The sequence below is a fragment of the Nesoenas mayeri genome, assembly GCF_963082525.1.
Source record: "Nesoenas mayeri genome assembly, chromosome: Z".
Taxonomy (NCBI): Eukaryota; Metazoa; Chordata; class Aves; order Columbiformes; family Columbidae; genus Nesoenas; species Nesoenas mayeri.
In genome coordinates this window covers 31192017-31209674 of record NC_137542.1, presented here as the reverse complement: position 1 = coordinate 31209674, position 17658 = coordinate 31192017, and the positions used below count along the sequence as shown (strand labels likewise).

The 17658-nt window shown below is 43.9% G+C and overlaps 1 protein-coding gene across 1 annotated transcript; it reads right to left on the bottom strand.

The window, feature by feature from the left end:
• Nucleotides 1-10188: 10188 nt before the first annotated feature.
• HINT1 (histidine triad nucleotide binding protein 1) lies at nt 10189-13832 on the bottom strand. The gene is made up of 3 exons (XM_080362587.1): nt 13679-13832; nt 11286-11390; nt 10189-10523 (listed from the first exon to the last, which is right to left on the bottom strand). The coding sequence occupies exons 1-3, from the start codon at nt 13787-13789 to the stop codon at nt 10359-10361; spliced, it is 381 nt and encodes a 126-aa protein (XP_080218713.1). The 5' UTR covers nt 13790-13832; the 3' UTR covers nt 10189-10358.
• Nucleotides 13833-17658: the final 3826 nt, after the last annotated feature.

Here is a 17658-nt window from a genome sequence, read left to right as displayed (position 1 = left end):
AATTAATTGTGGCTAACAACAAGCAGCTTCATATGGCTTTTCTCCCAGTCTCAAAACAAAAGGAGTAAGATGTCATAAATTCCATACAAACATGAAGTCTTACCTATGCAAATTTACACTTTCAAAACTACAGGACTTCAAATACAGCTGACTCTTCTCTCTCATACACTTTTTATTTCAGTTCTGCAATTTTGCCTTTTGCTTTTTTGCCTTGTGGCTCTCTTTTTGTTTCCATTACTTCATTGTAAACCTTTTTTTAACACATTTATGCTGCTGCTAATGGAACCATAGAAGAATGTTGGAAGGGACCTTCTCATTCTCTCCAGCACTGGAGACTGCATACTCCACTTTACTGCTCAGATGAGAGCCAACTTTGAAGTCAGGCCCACATTGCTCAGGGGCTTTTCTAGTCAAGCTCTGAGCATCTCCAAGGATGAAGATGCCACAGCCTCTCAAAACAACCTGCTCCAGCATTTGACCCCCAGTCACTGTGAACAACTTTTTCCTAATATCTATTCAGAATTTCTCCTCCTGTAATATTAGCCCATTTCTTCTCGTCCTTTCCCTCTGCACCTCCAGGAATCTGTCTTCTCTACTATCACCCATTAGATCACTGAAAACATAAACTAGAAAGCACCCTCCACACCATCCCTTCTTCAAGACAAAACAACCCAGTTTTTCAGAGTCTCTCTGTATATCATAGAATCATAAAATAGTTAGGATCATAAGGGACCCTCAAAAGTCATCTAGTGCAACCTCCCTGCAATAAGCAGGAACATCTTCAACTAGACCAGATTGCTCAGAGGCCCATCCAGCCTGGCCTTGAATGTCTCCAGAGATGGGGCATCTACCACCCCTATGGGTAGACCACCAGTGTTTCACCACTCTCATTGTAAAAAATTTCATCCTCGTGTCTAGCCTGAATCACCTCTTTTAGTTTAAAATCATTACTCCTTGTATTCCTGTAAGGTTGCCCTTTTAAAAAGTCTGTCCCCATCTTTCTTACAGGTTCCTTTTAAGTACTGAAAAGCCGCAATAAGGCCTCCATGGAGCCTTCTCTTCTACAGGCTGAACAACCGCAACTCTCTCTCAGCCTGTCCTCATAGGAGAGCTGTTCCAGCCTCTGATCATCTCGGTGGCCTCCTCTAGACCCTCTCCAATAGGTCCATGTCCTTCCTGTACTGAGGGCTCCAGAGCTAGACACAGGACTCCAGGTGGGGTCTCAGCAGAGAAGAGGAGCAGAATCATGGCCCTTGACCTGCTGACCACAATGCAGCCCAGGATACCAAGACCAGTTTCTCTTTCAGTGAATTTTCCTTTCAGGTAAGTTCTTCTGAGTAACTGCACTTTTCTGAATCTGGGTGCATGTTTTTTCAGACACAGTTCACTCTGGAGCTGATAATGGTAGCAATGGTATGCAGAAGAGCCACAGGTATGGACTTACTGCTGTGGCAGCCAAGGTTACTGATAAATTTCACACATCCCATAGGTGAGAGGGGCTTACTTGCAAGGAGGGGAAGACAGAACAGGTGACTAAAACTGACGAACTAAGTATTTAATCCCATACACGTCATACACCCTATAAAAGCGGGAGATCACGAGGGTCTCATTCTCTTCGACGATGGCCAGCATCTGAAGAGGACCCTGCCTGTCGTGTCTGCGATCTGAGACTAGTTCCAGACCCTGCATCCCTGAGTCCAGTACCAGTTTACTGCGGAGTCCAGCCCAGGACTTCTGGGTGAATGCCCTGCAGCCGCTGGAGCAACGCCAGCCCTGCTGCAGGCAGCTCTGGGAAATTCAAGATTGCTTTTGTATAGTTTGTATTATTTTCTCTATTTATTGTTAGCATTAGTAAAGCATTTTTAATTTTTTCCAACTTGTAAGTCTCTCTCCCTTTTCCTCCTTTTACCTTTCCCAGTGGGGAGGGGGGGTGGGTTAACAGAGAAGGTCTGCCATGATTTATTGTCACCCTGCAGTAAAAGGTGACAGCTGCAAGTGCACATTGCTGGCTCCTGTCCAATCTTTCACTCACCAGTACCCCCAAGTCCTTCTCTGCAAGGCTGCTCTCAATGCCTCCATCCCCCAGCCTGTATTGATACTGGAAGTTGCCCAAGCCCAGCTGCAGGACCTTGCACTTGGCCTTGCTGAACTTCATGAGGTTCACATGGGCCCGCTTCTCAAGCTTTTCCAGGTTCCTCTGGGTGGCATCCTGTCCCTCAGGAGTGTCAACTGCACCACTCAGCTTTGTGCCATCCGCAAACTTGCTGAGGTTGCACTTGTTCCCAATGTTTGTGTCATTCATTAAGATATTAAATAATACTGGTCCCAGTATGGACCCGAGTCACATCACTTGTTACGGTGTCCATCCAGACATTGTGCCACTGACCACCACACTCTGGGTGCAACCATCCGGCCAGTTCCTCATCCACCAAACAGTCCACCCACCAAATCCACACCTCTCCAATTTAGAGAGAGAATGTTGTATGGCACCACATCAAATCTTTTATAAAAGTCCAGACAGACAACATCAGTAGCCCTTCTGTATGGGGATATAGCGGAAGATTTGGCAAGGAGATTAGTTAAATGTAAATACGCTCAAGTGACTTGCACCTTTCTGTAGGAAAAGCACCTACATCACACTAATTGTTTTACTGACCTTGTGTGCTTGATGAGTAGAACCTCCGTGTTACATAACATAGGCCTGTGAGAAACTCTAGGCACCTTATCACTATGTTTGAGATTCCTGCTTTGTTGTGAGAAAGAGCGGGAGGTTGTGCCTGCCTGAAGCCTTGAAATACAGACAAGCTCAGCAGGCCTGGTGATCTTCCAGCAGGGCTGAACTTACCAGCACCTGCATCCCTCTTGGTGTCACCTCTGCCTGGGAGCTCAGGTGTGGCTTTGGAGATCCCCTAGTAGAGAGGTAAGTAAAATAAAATTTGCTCTTTGCAAATACATTTGTGACCTCTGGCTCTTCTTGCGTCATGCCTGCATATGTGTACACACTTCCTTAGTCCACTGACATTGTTACTCTGTCATAGAAGGCCACTAGGTTTGTCAGGCAGAACCTGCCCTTGGTGAAACTATGCTAGATGTCTCGAATCACCTCCCTGTCCTCCATGGGCCTTAGCATAGCTTCCCGGAGGATCTGTTTCATGATCTTCCCATGCACAGATGTGAAGCTGACAGGCTGGTAGCTCACAGGGTCCTCCTCTCTACCCTTTTTAAAAAGGAGTGTGATGTTTCCCTTTTTCCAGTCACCAGGAACTTCACGTGACTGCCATGACTTCTCAAATGTCATGGAGAGTGGTTTGGCAACTACATCAGCCAATTCCCTCAAGACTCTGGGACGCAGAGACTCACGGACTCCAGCCTCCCTCTCAGTGGCTCACCACTAGACTCCCTCCAGCATGTCATACAGAATCACAGAATCGACTGGGTTGGAAAAGACCTTAGAGATCATGAATTCCAACCCTTGGTCCAACTTCAGTCCATTTACTAGATCATGGCACTAAGTGCCATGTCCAATCTCAGTTTAAAAACCTCCAGGGATGGTGAGTCCACCACCTCCCTGGGCAGGCCATTCCAATGCCTGATCACTCTCTCTGTAAAGAATTCCTTTCTAATATCCAGCCTAAATTTCCCCTGGCAGAGTTTAAGCCCATGCCCCCTTGTCCTATTGCTAACTACCTGGGAGAAGAGACCAATCCCCACCTGGCTATAACTCAGGTAGTTCTAGAGAGTGAGGAGCTCACCTCTAAGCCTCCTCTTCTCCAGACTAAACAACCCCAGCTCCCTCAGCCTCTCCCCTTAGATCTTGTGTTCAAGTGCCTTCACCAGTCTTGTGGCTCTTCTCTGGACCCACTCCAGCACTTCAATGTCTCTCCTGAACTGAGGGGCCCAGAACTGAACACAATACTCCAGGTGTGGCCTCACCAATGCAGAGTACAGGGGAAGGATCACTTCCCTTGTCCTGCTGACCACGCTATTTTTGATACAGGACAGGATACCATTGACCTTCTTGGCCACCTGGGCACACTGTTGGCTCATGTTGAGCTTCCTGTCAATTAGTACCCCCAGGTCCCTTTCTCCCTCACTGCTCTCCAGCCACTCTGTGCCCAGCCTGTAGCTGCAGGGCGTTGTTGTGGCCGAAGTGCAGCACCCGGCACTTGGCCTTGTTGAACCTCATCCCATTGGAATCAGCCCATTTTTCCAATCTATCCAGATCCCTTTGCAGAGCCCTCCTGCCTTCCAGCAAGTCGACACTCTCTCCCAACTTGGTGTCATCAGCAAATTTGTTGATGATGGTCTCAATGCCCTCATCTAAATCATCAATAAAGATGTTATACAGGACTGGACCCAACACTGACCCCTGGGGGACACCACTAGTGACTGGCCATCAGCTAGATGCAGCCCCATTCACTAGCACTCTCTGGGCCCAGCCCTCCAGCCAGTTCTTAACCCAGCAGAGTGTGCACTTGTCCAAGCCACGGGCTACCAGCTTTTGCAGGAGTATATTATGGGAGACAGTGTCAAAGGCCTTGCTGAAGTCTAGATAGACCACATCTACAGCTTTCCCCTCAGCCACCAGGTGGGTCACCTGATCATAAAAGGAGATCAGGTTGATCAGACAGGACCTGCCCCTCCTAAACCCATGCTGGCTAGGTCTGATCCCTTGTCCATCCTGAAGGTGCTGTGTGATTGCATCCAGGATGATCTGCTCCATAACCCTGCTAGGCACCGAGGTCAGGCTGACAGGCCTGTAGCTGCCTGTAGTTGTAGATGTCTGCGTCTTCCTTGTACTGGTGAGCCCAAAACTGCAGAGAGCATTGCAGATGCTATCTTACAAGTAATGAATTGAGGAGGTTAATTAATTCCCCCAGTTCAGATGCTGCTAATGATGCCCAGAGTGGGCTTGGCCTTCACTGCTACAATGGCATGTTGTTCAGCTTGCTGTCTGCCAAAATTCCCAGATTCTGCTTTGCATGGCAGCTCTGTAGACATCAATCCCCAGTGTACCTGTTGCAGGAGGCTGATCCCTTCCAACTGTAGGAAATCTGAACCTGACTTTTTTGACCTTCAAAAGGTCCCCATCAGTTCCCCTCTCCAACTTGTTGAAGTAGCTCTGAATATGAGCCCTGACCTCCAGCCTATCAGCCACTCCCTTCTCCAATCTGGTGTCATCTGCGGTCTTCTTAAGGGTGCACTCATCCTATTTTCTGGATGACTGATGAAGACATTAAGTGTTAGCATCAGTATGATAAAGCCTTAAAGAAGGCCATGCCTAAACAGCCACTATCCTGAACTCCTACTCTTTGAGCCTACTGGTCCAGTCAGTTTTCCACTCACCTGGTAATCTGCCAAACCAGTGCATGTTTCTCCACTTTGGGTAAAAAGAGACTGCGTCAGAAGTTTTGCTCTTCCCATACACTGCTAATCATATCCTTGTACATGGAAATCAGGTTGGTCAGGTACAAGTTGGCCAGGTAAATCTGTGCCTGCTATTCCAAATCACCTTCTCCTGATGTGCTTGGAAATGGCTTCCAGGAAGAACGGCTCCATTATCTTCCTGGAGACTTCAATTACGCTGCCTGGCTTGAAGTTCCCCAAGTCCACCTTAGCATTCTTCAGGATAGCTGTAATGCTTGCCTCTTCCAGTCATAAGGTACTTCACTCAGGCACCGTGTCTTCTCAAATATCACACAGAGAGGCTTCACAATGACATTCCCTCAGTAGCACTGGATGTATCTCACTCAATGCCACAAACTTCTGTGTATGTCTAGGTTGCTTAAGAAGTCCCTAATTCAGTCTTCTTTTACCATGCCCCAAACTTGGCCTCTAACCACCTAGATCTAGGAGACCTGACAGCAGACCTTGCTGGTAGACAAAAAGCAAGAAAAGATGTTGAGTAACTCAAGATTTTCTATTTCCTTTCTCAGGAGACCTACCTCCCATTTCTTCAGCAGGTCTACATGTTCCTTAGTCCACTCCTGCTGCTCAGGCAGCTGTAACAGTCCTTCTGATCCACCAAAAATTTCAGTTTCAGGTGAGCTTACCTCTTCTACTCCATCTGAACAATGTTTATGTCTTTCATGTAGCCCATCCCCACTTCCACCTATGCACAAGTGCCTTCCGCACTTGAATTCAATCACAGCTCTCCATTCAGCCATGTGGACCTCCTGCCACATCACCTCAGCATGTGAACTTCAAAACATGCAATTCCTATGCCTTAAGTAGGCTATTATTGACAATCAAAAAGCTGTCTTGGGACTCTTTACTCTCCACAGTTGCCTCCCATGGGATCCCATCTACAAGCTCATTCAAGAAGCTGAAGTCCATTCTTTGAAGATGAGGATCATTGTTCCGCTACACACTTTACCTTTTCCTGCAGTAATATATGGGATGAACTCAGGAAATCACTTTCGTAACACATTGATGAAGTGCTACTACTAATCATAAATACAATCCAGACAAAAACCTCTTACAAAGGTAAATGTACCCACATGAAGGTCTCAAACAATTTCATAAATGTGATTTTTTATTCCTCTACAATAGATGGCACATCCTTCTATTTATGCAGATGGTTTCTGTAATGTACACAGCCTCTCACTCACCTCTGAGGATAACAACAGTGAAGATGATACAGATAGATATCTCCATCCATATCCAAAAAACCCAGACAAAGCAATACCCTTGCCCTGCAAATGCTTAAATGTGCAAGGAACCAAGCTGTATTACATGTTTACCCTATTTTTTACAAAGAGGGTGAGGGTGCTAAGGCTGTTTACAGCATACCTCACACACGCATATACACACAGACACCACATATCCCCTTCCCCTCCCTCCCCCCCCCAACAAGATCAGGACAGTTATAAAACACAGTCAGAACTTTTTGTTGTTATTCTATTTAAGAAAAGCTGTCTGAAGCAAAATTCCAATTATTACAAAATGTCTACCCTTGTATTCTGCAGTTTGCATTTAAAGTAGTCAGCATATCATATCCCATATGGCTTTACTATGCAAAAGAAAACTTGAGTTTAAAACACAGGAATATAATTCTACCTTCTTGTGTTCCCAGAATCCTCTGTAAAACAATCACATCAGCCTGACCCTCATGCTGGTGTTTAACAACTCTTCTGAGACCAGAATGACAGGTTTTCCACAATTCTCTTAGCTAAGCTTCATTGGATGTAAGTAAGCGTCCTAAACACTGAACTACAATCACCACGCATCTTGTTTGGCCACAGAGCTGAAATTCCCTTTCTGTTTGTGCAGAAATAACAGAAGGCCCCAGGCTAGCTTGTGATTTAATGACAATCAGAGTCTCCAGAGAGACCAAGATGCAATCCAGAGAGGTGCCTCATAGCAAAAAGTGAACTGTACTATGCCTTCCACTTACATCTTTTGATTCAAAACTTTAATGTTTCAATCTCACAGCTGGAAAAGCAAATGCTGTTTGCTCTACTGTGAATAAAACTAGAAGCAATTTTGTGGACACTGCTGCGTCGTTAAATGATAAAAAAGCCCCAATAATAAGAACTGAATTATGTTTTTCTAATTATAAAAAAGGTAGCGATGAGCTGATGAATTACATCAAGGATATACCCAAGTGTTCCCACTAAACTGAGATCCAGACACAATTCACTGGGTAAAGTTTTTGGACTAAAAATTAAATCAATTAAACCCTTTTGTAGAAATTATTGTAAAGAAAAAAGAATGAGCACTATCAATAAGCAGCAGTGTCATTTGCAACCTAATCATTGATTTTGTTGCAATCAACAGGCTACATACAGAAAGAAAGACCTATTTAAGTACTGTAACGTTAGCTTTGTCACCACAGCTTATTGGAATCTCCTCTCTGTGCATGAGTACAAAGATGTTATACACAGGTGGATGAGCTCTGACGCAAATGAAGGTGACAAGCTTCCTTGGCTTGCACTGGGTTATTTGACAGAGACAGACCCCTAAGAGCGAGCTGAATCAGAGGAGCAACCACTCTCTGAAGCCACATATATTCACCTCCAGATTTCTACACCTGTGGACTGAGCAAAAGACCCAGAGAGAACAACACTGGAAATACACAAGTTCCCAGTGCCATGCAAGAAAGCAGAAGGGCCTTTCATGAGAATATCCCTCTTCCTGCCTTAACACAACATAAATAGGCACAGATTTTCACTGCAGCATCACTCCATTCAATCACTACCTTCAGTTTAGTTTGTCTCTTTTTTCCTCACCTCTCCCTTTCATTTTCCACAGACATTTTCCTTCCTGAAATGAAGCTTCTGGAAGTGTTATTCCACCCATACCACATACAATGTAGTCTAGATCTTACTATAACAATAAAACAGAGGCACACAGATAAATAGCACTATCTTAACTCTGCCAGAGTAAGTGACCTTTTAAGAGACCAAAACACCGTGGCTCCAACCAGCTGCTTCAGCAAGTGCTAGCTGCTGTGGTCTCAAACACTGATCACACCTCCTTGCTGATGCATTTTACGACTGCCTGCTCTTGGAGAAAAAAAAAAAAAAAAAAAAAAAAGTATCTGTAGCACAAATGTACATTTTACAAATGAACGGACAAAATTGTTCCTGTTTTGCAAGAGGATACGCTCCAAGGACCCTGAGAGCTTTAAACATAAGCCACAAGCAAGGCACAAAACTCTTCCCTCCTCCCCACTATGAGATAGTAGGGTGGGGCTTTTCCACATCTAGTTTCCATTTTTCAAGCAACATAGACTATCAATGCGCTGTTTCATCAAGTTTCTAGAGAATTCACTATCTTCTTCACAGTAACAGACTTCTACATTGACAAAATTTGACAGAAGCACAGCTACCACTACAACAAAACACCTGTTTCAGAATATAGTTATTCTCAACTGTGAGGCTTCTCCACTACTGAAACCTCAGTTGTAAAATACTAATTAGTACCTGACCTGCAGCCAAACCAACAGTACAAATCCTTCCTGACAAAGGGGCAAAGAACTAGAGATCCAGCCTCACTTATTGTCCCTTTACCCTTCACATCTTCAGGGTATTTTCTCCTGTAAGGCTGTCTTTTAACCAAGTTAATTAAGACCAAGTTAAGCAAGCTCAAACCTACTCAGTAACATCTTTATAAGTGTTGCTGGGTTTCAAACACACAGGACATCCAACAGGATAATACATGTTTTTTACCCTATGTGAGCATGATTGCCAGTTCTTTTTCACTTTTACGACAAGTTGAAAAGAGGTAATCTCTGTCTTCTGAATCTCTAGATGCCTTTTCTTCTCAGAAAAAAATAAATAAAGGCTTTACCTGTCCACCTCTTACACTCCCACATTTCTTTCTCTAACACCTTTGGTGTTAAAATTGTACTCTGGAGAAGTGGTGCTCACATATACCCTGGTGTTTCTTATGGCATCTGCCTAAAAGCTTTCAAGTATCTTCCATCACAAAAACCAGTTAGCTGGGACTCATCAATTTAACAGAAAGAAGAGCTGTTTTATTTTTACACTGGCAGACACATCTGTAACCTTAACTTCCGGAAAATTCATTGTCTTGGAGATTCAGTTACAGTGTTGCATGAACAACTGTATGCAGCAACATAAGTTACTATTCACTGCAGGACAAAGTCAACCCAATAATATTTGGAATCTTACATGTATACATACATTATGCTGCTTATGTGCCAAGATGAAATTCCTCTAGCATCTTACAAGGCCCTACATACGCAGTCAGATATTTTAATTTCAAGTCCTCAATTCCATCAAAATCACAATGTAGAAACAAATAACCAGTGTGATATGTAACTATCACAGCTGCCATTAAGACTATTGTGTTACCTCCTCTTAGCAGAATGAAGAGGCCTTATAAAGCAGCCATTAAGAGTTTCCAACACATTGCAACATACTGATGCAGACCTCGTACAGCATGTTCGGAATTTCACGTACAACACTTTTTCAATAAGTTTTAGCAGTAGCCTACAGTGGTTTTATGAATATTTACATACCCTATTCAAAGAGCTGAGAAGTTTTCTTCCCAAAAGACATGAAAGATTGCTAAGTAGTTGCATCTTCAGATTTCAAATGCCTCATAAGATTGTTAACAGCAGACTGAAATACACTATATATATAAACGCTGGAGAACCCCATTTTAACTAGGAGAACTGTTTCCGTCAGCAAGTCAGTAAGGCACACCACACAGCGATGATTCCCACATGCTAAATCTTTATTGTGCGAATGTTGTTCAGAGCATTTATTACCCTCCATAGACACACATTCAAAAAAAATACATTAACAGTGGCTAGTTGATGGGCGACATATTAAATCTATTTGGTGGTAATTTGTACGCATGCAGTTAATTCCTGTGGTGTAAAAATGTTAGCCAGGTGGCCAGCCCAACTGACGACCACCCAGAACATGCAGATGTACGTGATAGACAGATTGCCCACCCTCAGGCCCTTCATTCACAACCATCCGGTATCCATTGGTCAGGCCCAGGTTAGCAGCACACTTCTTGCCAACAATCATTAAATGCCCAAGAAGCTGGAGGAAGAAAAAAAAAAAAAAACAACAAACAGGACAAACACAAAAAGGGGAGAGGGCAGGAAGAGAAGGAAGAAGAGTAGAGAACCATTCAGATAAGCCAGTAAGCTAATCTTTAGAAATTCAACCACTGCTTTTCAAATTGTTTTCTGCCTACAACTGACACTCCCCAAGAAAAGCTATAAGACTGACTATGCATAATATAGGGCAATATAAAGAGCCATAGATATTTTTCAAGCTAGACAGTAACAGACTACAAAAGTGTCACAGAATCTAAATTAATCTCACAGTTAAATCCCCCATTCCTTCTTCAGGCAACACATATAATTCTGGTAGAAATTTTCTTTTATCATATAAAGGTTTACAAAAATTTTTAACTTGATGTTTATAGTTACAAATGAAAACTTCACCACCTCTCAGCCACTTTTCCCTTTCTTCATCTCTGACCTGTCAAAAACCCCAAGCCCATATACGAGTAAGTACTACTGCCTGAAAACCATGGAAAAAGACATCAAGACTGCACTCCAATAAAACAATGCATTTTGCACTGCAAATACATCCCAGAAATACATTTTGCTTTCTATCACTGCTTTTACTGGAAGACTTTAACTCTATTCCTGTTCTAAGCTAGGAAAAAAGGATCATAATATCGGAAAACTATTTGCCTCTTTGAAATGTCAAGGGGAAAAGAGGAAGAGTCTAACAAATTATGAAGTAATTAGAGGTACAGTTTGGTGTACAGAAAGTTTCTAGAGTACTTACAGATTCATCAGAATCTTCTGCTTCAGATAACCTGACAATTGGCTTCTTAGGAATCACTAGGAAATGTGTCGGAGCTTGGGGTGAAATATCATGGAACGCAAGGCACTAGAGAAAGAGCAAAGAGTTCAAACATTATTTGCTTCAGAGAAAGGCAAGAGGTTAAGTAAATCAATATTCCCCACTAAATACATACTTAAGCAGATTATCAGATACCTCAAGCAAATGGCCACAGAATCAGGAGCTGCTACTGCAACCACAACCATCTGCAGATGCCCATGCTGAGCATGCACTCTGCCACTGCCAACCAAGGGACATCTCTGACTTAACCTACCACATTTAACAACAAAACATCTGGTAGTTACTGGTTGAGTTATGCCACAAAGAGTGCATAATTATAATCACATATCTTACATTCTTCAAAATATACATTTCCTAGATGCTTTCAGTTATTTGTGAACTAATAAAGTGAAATTTCTATGCAACTGCGTTGCTTTTTAATTCTCTCAAGAGGAACTGTGCCCTTTGCTGAGAGTAAAGGTGACAAAAAGCCTAAACTTTACTTATATTAACAATGCCTTATCTTGTATACCTCCAATCTGTCCTATTTTAAGCTATATGTTAAAAGATAAAGCCCAGTTTTAAATCTCTGATGAAATGTTTTTTACCTACAACCAAAGAAGGGTGGTAAGCAATGCATGGATTAATAGAACTAATTTGCACCTAATCAGATAAATCTTTGAGTTGATAATTTTGTAAGCGGTTTTTCTACTGTATGCGGTTTTTCTATCGTATGCGGTCCAGACAGCAGCACAATGCAAATGGCCAAATTAGGTCAAAGAATTTAATGACCAGATGACCGGTAGCAAATAATTTTCTATGGGACAGAAAACAGAAGTGGCATTGAATAGAAACACAGTCACAAGAAGTCCATGAGTACATACATGGTAAACGAACTTTCATTCCTGCAAGTTTAGATTCCACTGAAAAAACAGTGATAAGGCTTAACTACACAGACTTTGTACTTTTTAATATCTCATTTTCTCTGAATGTGAATTAATGATTAAAATCCTTCCTTACATTTCTTCTTGTAACACTTCCAGCAACGTCTACAAACAACTCCAGAGAGTCAGCAAAATGAATTAAAGATCATCCACTATGGCCACCTAAACTCTGAAAGCAGTTCTACATTTCTGTGTAGTTTAAGGTGAAAATCAACTGAGATGCGAGATGCTGCAGGTAACTACTCTTCCAGAGAATATTGTGCACTAACAGCAGTCAGAGCGGATGATATGCTCTCGAGCCACCAATCAAGGTCAATGGCTTGATTGCCAGTCAAGCTCAGTGCTCAGGTTACACTGCTGTAGCCACCACCACTGAGGAAAAACCTGATGTAGCTTTCATCTGGGTAAAGAATGCACACTGTCAATAAACACAGAGCAGTAACATAAGCATGATTTTCGGAAAGCATGAAAATTTCTACTGGTCTTCAGACTAGTTGGCAGTTGCGGCATTTCTGTATCTATTGAGAAAACACTGTTAAAAGCTATGTCTAATTTTCAAGCACACAAATCAGACAAACAGCACCTCTTGTGAGTCTGTAGATAATCCCTTGTCTCAAAAGCAAATGTCCCTGCTACTATTCAGTACTTCAATTTTTTTTTTTTTTTTAAAAAAAAAGGGCTTACACTGGATACTAGTTTAGTTTATGTCTTGGAGGTAACAGCTGCATTTTTTCATAAGCTAACCATTTCACTGAGCTCCTAGCATGCTGCCAGCATCCCTGAATGCCACCAGTCCACACCTCACCACAGAAACCTATTTCTGCACCCTGCAGGATGACTAGTTATAGACCTCAGTGAAGAGCAAAAACAAAGCTGTAATCTCTACAGCTCTTTAATAATCCCTCTCAGAGGCTCACAACCAAAGGCTGGCAGGCACAGCTGTATGACTTCCCTAACGCTATTGGGAGGCGTATCAAGATGTGTATTCCTGACGCGAAGAAACAGCTTTTTATGCTCCACACCAGGCACATAAGCCCGAAGTCCACAAGGGCACTTCCCGTGGGGGGTTAATCTAAAATTTCACCACGACTCTCCTACGCCGAGTGTAAGAAACCCCGTCAGCAAAACCCGCAGGTCCTGCAGTGCCGTAAGGCCGCGCTCCGGCGAACGCCAGGGGCCTCCTCCACACACAGGCCGGCGACAGAGCGGGGCTGGGGCTGGGGCCGAGACAGAGCCGGCAGCCCCGCAACCGCCTCGTTGCCCGCCGGGCCGCGCACCGGAGGAGCCCAAGGCGGGAGGCTGCCGAGAGGCCGCGTCTGTCCCGCCCGCCCCGCCGCGCTCCCGAGCACCTCAACGGCACCCCCAAGGCGGGCGGCTGCGCACCGCCCGCACCTGCTCGTCCTCATAGATGATGTTGGCGGGGATCTCCTTGCGGATGATCTTCCCGAAGATGGTGTCGCCGCCGGGGCGCGCGGCCTGCGCCTTGCTGATCTCGTCAGCCATGGCGGCGGCCCGATCCCACCGCGCGCCGCCCGTCGCGCCGCGCTTCCCCTCGCGGCTACGCCCCCTGCAGCGCTCATTGGGTCGATAGACTGAGGCAAGCCGCGCACAACTCGCGATTGGTCGTTTCGCCTGTCTTTTTCGCTCGTCCCCGCCCACTTAGCTGGTTTATCGTCGCTGATGCGGAGTAGAGGCGCGGAGGGATCTGAGTTGAAGGCGGGTGTTGGTGGTTCTGTGGCGGGCTATCAACGGTGTGGTGCACTCGAGTCCTGCGGAGTGCAAGTTGAGTCCCAGGAGAGGCAGTTGCAGTGAAGTATTGTTGATTGCCGCATCACATCCAGCTCAGATATCTGCGTGACTTCTTGGGGCTGTGCCCTGCAGCCAAGTGGCTGCTTCTCTTGGAGCTGCCTGTAGCTTTTCCATACAAGTTTGCAGGAGAAACGCAACCTGCTGTGAATCTTCTCCTGGAGGCCCCGCTTGCCTTGGCAGTGTGTCCAGGTGAAAACTCTCTGGTCCCTGGCACACAGCACAAGGCAAACTACACTGGTGTCTCAAGGCCTTTCGGCCCATCAAGATGAGGCTTGGGCTGAGCCAAGTAGGATGCTTTATTTATAAACATTGGCACTGCCCCAAAACTTTGGGGGGTACAGTGGTAAAATAGGGTTTAGTGTGAGATGTTGGGTGCTGCTAGCGCCAGGATGGCTCCTGCACAGGTGAAATCACAGTTTAATATGTCAGCCATTCTACACATAAGCCATTTTTTAAATACAAAATCAATTAAGACCTGGCTGTAACTCACAGAGGGCAGCACAATATTAAACAGCTGCACATCTAGCCATAAATATGCTTTTTTAAATATATATGACACCAGTCACAAAATAGGAGAAATTAAAAAGCAGGGGAAAAAAGAAAAAAAACAGAAGGGTGACAAAGAAAGCTTCCTTTTCTAACCTTCATGGTTAAAATAGGTTCAATCTGATTTCCCTCAAGCTTTGTCTATGCAGATTTTAATACAGACGTATTAATTTGCCTTGCAACAAAAATCTTGCAGGAAAGAAAATTCTGGAGGGATGCAGGGAGTAAATACTGCTAAGTGGTTTAAACCTAAAATGGTTCCATATTTGCTTACCCAAACTTGTTATAAAAAGAGCATAATTTTTTATACACATCTAGTAATAACTCTGAAATTATGTATCTCGAGATACCCTAAACAAAGCCCTGATGAAGCTCATGGAACACTGGAAGGATATTCTGTTCCTCACTTGATGGTACTGTATATATTTTGACATGTATATGTTCTACGGATAGTATTGGAGTATGATGGCTAAAACAATAGAATTGGGGCTTCAGGAGCAAATTTATTTGCTTTCTATTGTTGTCTAAACATGGTTATTAAGCAAATATGTGAGTAATGTTATTGCCCTATATTCTTGGGAATTAAACATTTTGTGAAAGAATATTACTAGCTAGATAGACTCTGGAACAGCTTAACATATAAATCTTTATTCAAGTTCCATCTGTACATGTTAGTGTACGTTAAGTAGTTCCACGGGCTGCCGTGGAGTCGGTCTAGAAAGCATATTTCTATGTTAAGAGAAGACATAAAGAGACAGTTTAAGAAGTTTCTCTGAAAAAGCAAAAGCATTTTTTCCATACAGTTGACGTCAACATATATTTTTGTCTCACTATGTAAATGTCAAATTTTATATTGTTTTGGATACACAAAGGCCTTTCAGAGGACTTAATTTATTCATTCACAGCTGCAATAAATATTCCTGCAAATGGATATACGAGTAGGGATCATTTCTCCTGCTAATATATCAAGTTTCTTTATGAGGTACATAGTCCAAAATGATGATATTTAGGAAATTTGAAATATTGAAAATATTTAGTAATAGTTTAGTGTTCCTTCACTTCAATTAGCTTTGAATGTAATTTCAATTAAACAATGAAATAGACTGTATATTGAAGCTAGAGGTCTAGCAAAGCAGTAGAGTTGAGGACGTTTAAAATCTTTCTGCTTCCTGTAGCTAATGCTGGGTAAAGTGCTACTGAAGCACAAGCTTGTTCTGTTTTCTGGAGGACACCAATTGAGTCTGAAAGTACCAGACACAGCCCTGGGATGGCTGGGCCGAGACTGGGCTGGTCAGTTAGGCTGTGGGCAAGGCAAGCAGCTGCATACCTAGTAAACAGAGACATCCTCAAATACCGTCAATAAGCATAGAAACAAGGAGCTGTAACAGCAACTTTTCATCTGAAAAAGGTGAAAAAATAGTCTGGGAAAAGGGAAAACAATCTGGCAAAATAAAACTGATCTGAAAGACCAGGAAACATCATCATCTATTGACTGTTCCAGGTGGAAAACAGAAATTAACAGCACTTGTTGGCTGCTCACAGTGGTGGTGTCCTACATCTTCTTATGTCTCTATGATATAAAAATGACTTGCTTTTTTTCCAAAATGCAGATTCTCCCTCTGAGAACATCCTGTGCTGCACATACTTCACCTTTCTTGCACAGGCTGAACTCCCTGCAGAAACTTTCTGTGCGGTCTTGGACTCCCACCGTGGACACCTGCTTGACTCCAGACTCCCTGCTGAGACTCAGGGGTCAGTTTGGTCTGCCCTCCCCACTCTGGGATGGTGTGTCCTCCACTCTTTCTGAAATTCACTTCATACTGGTATTATGTATCCACACAAGTCATCTGTCATAATATATCTGTTATTATATTGTTAATAAATTGCTCAACTCACGGGAAGTTTGTAGTAACCTGCAATAGTAAATTCCTATTTGGTTGTTGCTATAATGTTGCTATACAACTGATTGCTGCTATTACTGATTGTTGACAGTAATTTGAAATAGCTTGAGATAGATCTGCATTTGCTTTGTTAATCATAGGTACCCTTGCTAGCAGTGATTTTTGTGGTAATCTGTAATAAAGTAGAAAAATTTAGAGGATGGAGCCTCCATGTCCTCACGTACAACAGAATCTTGTGAACACACAGTGCTGATCGCTGAACCCCCACAGGCCAGGCCACCCTTGAGGCCATGGCAGAGCTGGAGACGGACTCACCTGTGCTGTTACAGGCCCTGGGGGCCAACATGGGGTCCTGGGCAGCAGGCTGTTCTGGCCCCTGAGGGTTCTTAGTGTACTCAGGGCCCTGACACCTGTCATCTGGTGTCAAAATCTGTAACTACTGGGCAGAGAAGAACCTGTTGAAGTTCAACAGTGGCACTGTAGGGTCCTGCACCTGGGGAGGAACAACCCCAGGCACCAGTACAGGTTAGGGGTGGACCTGCTGGACAGCAGTGCTGCATAAAAGGACTTGGAGTTCTGTGTGACAACAGGTTGATCACTAGTGAACAATGTGCCCTTGTGGCCAAGAAGGCCAATGGTATCCTGGGGTGCATTACAAAAAGTGTGACCAGCAGGTCGAGGGACATTATCCTTCCCCTCTGCTCTACCCTGGTGTGGCCTCATCTGGAGTACTGCATCCAGTTCTGGGCTCCCCAGTTTAAGAAGGACAAGGAATTACTGGAAGGAGTCCAGTGGTGGGCTACGAAGAAGATTAGGGGCCTGGAGCATCTTTCTTATAAGGAGAGACTGAGAGAGCTGAGTCTGTGTAGCCTGGAGAAGAGAAGGCTGAGAGAGGATCTCTTTAATGTCTATAAATATCCCGAGGGTGGGTGTCAAGAGGATGGGACCAGCCTCCTGTCAGTGGTGCCCAATAGTAGGATGAAAGGCAATGGGTACAGACTGAAGCATAGGAGGTTCCACCTGAACATGAGGAAAAACTTCTTTGAGTGTGCCAGGGCACTGGAACAGGCTGCCCAGAGAGGTTGTGGAGTCTTCTTCTCCGGAGAAATTCAGGAC